We start from the raw sequence: 2095 nt of genomic DNA, 5'->3' as shown, positions 1-2095 counted from the left end.
CTCACAAAACCATTATCACTGTCAAGATAGTAAATAAATCCATTACCCCCAAAAGTTTCCTCATGCCTCTTGATACTCCCTCCCCTCTGTTCCACCTCACACACACCTCTATCCTGGTGACCACTGATCTGCCTCCTATCAATATTAATTATCTTTACACTTTCTGGATTTTTCTAAATGGAATCATACAAGGTATACTCTTTTTTTATCTGGCTGTTTTCTCTCAGTCTAATTATTTTGAGATTCATTCACCACATTGCATGTGTGAATAATCTGATTCTTTTAAGCATTAAGTAGCATTTCATTTTATGGACGTACCCTAATTTACTTACCCTGTCACCTATGTACAGTTGTTTAATGGCTGGATCATAGAGTTGGTATGCATATGTTTGAGTTTATAAGAAACTACAAAGGTGTTTTCCAAAGTGGTTGTAGTACTTTCCATTTCTACCAATAATGATGAAATTTCCAATTATTCTATTTCCTTGTCAACACTTGGTATAGTCAGTTTTTTAAAATTGTAATCATTAGTATGTAACATTATTTTATTGTGTTTTTAACTTGCATTCCCCTAATGAATATTTGAGCACTTTTATGCATTTATTTGTTATTCGGCTATCTCCTTTGATGAGTAAATATTTATTGAAATTTTTGGCCGATTCTTACTGGATTGTTGGATTTCTTATTATTAGGTATTAAAATGTCTTTGTATGTTATGGATACAACTTTTTTAAATCAGAAATATGTTTCTTTTTATTTCTCTTGGGCTACTCAGTAACTCCGGCTTTTAAGAAAATTATCTTTTACTGTCTTATATTTCTGACCTTCTGCTCCAAGTTTTTCATTTTCTGTATATGTGTGATGTGTTGTACTTTGAGGTCCTTGTGTCACTTATTTTCCTTTCTGTGTCTACCTGTAATGAAAATTAAAGTTTATTCATTATCTGCATTTATATTTGCTTTGTTTTAGAAAGAAGAAATACCCAATGCTGTTCTTCTTTACTCATTAATAAGACACACAATTGTGTAGACTGAGTCAAACATCTAGTACCATGTGATAAATTACCCCAGAACACCAAGGTCATTGGAGAAGCAGAAGTTGCCATTCCCAAGAAGTTAACACTTCCTTCTGTTGTGAATGGGCACATGGAGAGGACACATCACCACTTTTAACAAAGCATTTGGGTTATTCTATCTGTTGTAGAATCTAATTACTGGAAAGATTTTTATGAATCATCCTAAACAAAGCCTTCATTTACTGTAGAACTATATGTATACACATATACACTATATATATATATATGTGTGTGTGTGGCATATGATTGCTTGTCTTTAGTTTGAATATTTTCAGTGACAGGGAATTTACTACATCCATCAGTAAACTAAATCCAGGCACATACAACTTTGAAGCAATGGATACAGAAAACCACTCAATGGTGACTGAGTTTATCTTCATGGGCATCACCCAGGACCCTCAGATGCAGATCATCTTCTTCGTGGTTTTCCTCATAGTTTACCTGGTTAATGTAGTGGGGAACGTTGGTATGATTATCCTGATTATAACAGACACTCAGCTTCACACACCCATGTATTTTTTCCTCTGCAACCTCTCCTTTGTTGACCTGGGCTACTCCTCAGCCATTGCTCCCAGGATGCTGGCTGACTTCCTAACAAAGCACAAAGTTATCTCCTTCTCCAGCTGTGCCACCCAGTTTGCTTTCTTTGTAGGTTTTGTGGATGCTGAGTGCTATGTCCTGGCAGCCATGGCCTATGATCGTTTTGTGGCTATCTGTCAACCCCTCCACTATAGCACCCTCATGTCCAAGCGGGTCTGCTTGGCTCTCATGCTGGGCTGTTACCTGGCTGGTCTAGTAAGTTTAGTAGCCCACACTTCCCTCACCTTCAGCCTGAGTTACTGTGGTTCCAATATCATCAACCATTTCTTCTGCGAAATCCCACCACTCTTGGCCCTCTCTTGTTCAGACACCTACATCAGTGAGATCTTGCTCTTCAGTCTGTGTGGCTTCATTGAATTCAGCACCATCCTCATCATCTTCATCTCCTATACCTTTATCCTCGTTGCAATCATCAGAATG

The 2095-nt window shown here is 37.4% G+C and overlaps 1 protein-coding gene across 1 annotated transcript; it reads left to right on the top strand.

The window, feature by feature from the left end:
- Positions 1-1393: 1393 nt before the first annotated feature.
- Positions 1394-2089, top strand: LOC105552889 (olfactory receptor 1019-like; the record flags this gene model as incomplete). Its single annotated transcript, XM_011998712.1, has 1 exon — positions 1394-2089. A coding segment is annotated over exon 1 (678 nt), but the record flags the coding sequence as incomplete, so codon positions are not given.
- Positions 2090-2095: the final 6 nt, after the last annotated feature.

This window comes from Mandrillus leucophaeus, unplaced genomic scaffold (genome assembly GCF_000951045.1).
Source record: "Mandrillus leucophaeus isolate KB7577 unplaced genomic scaffold, Mleu.le_1.0 Scaffold578, whole genome shotgun sequence".
In the NCBI taxonomy this organism is placed as follows: Eukaryota; Metazoa; Chordata; class Mammalia; order Primates; family Cercopithecidae; genus Mandrillus; species Mandrillus leucophaeus.
This window is presented reverse-complemented; position numbering and strand designations above follow the sequence as displayed.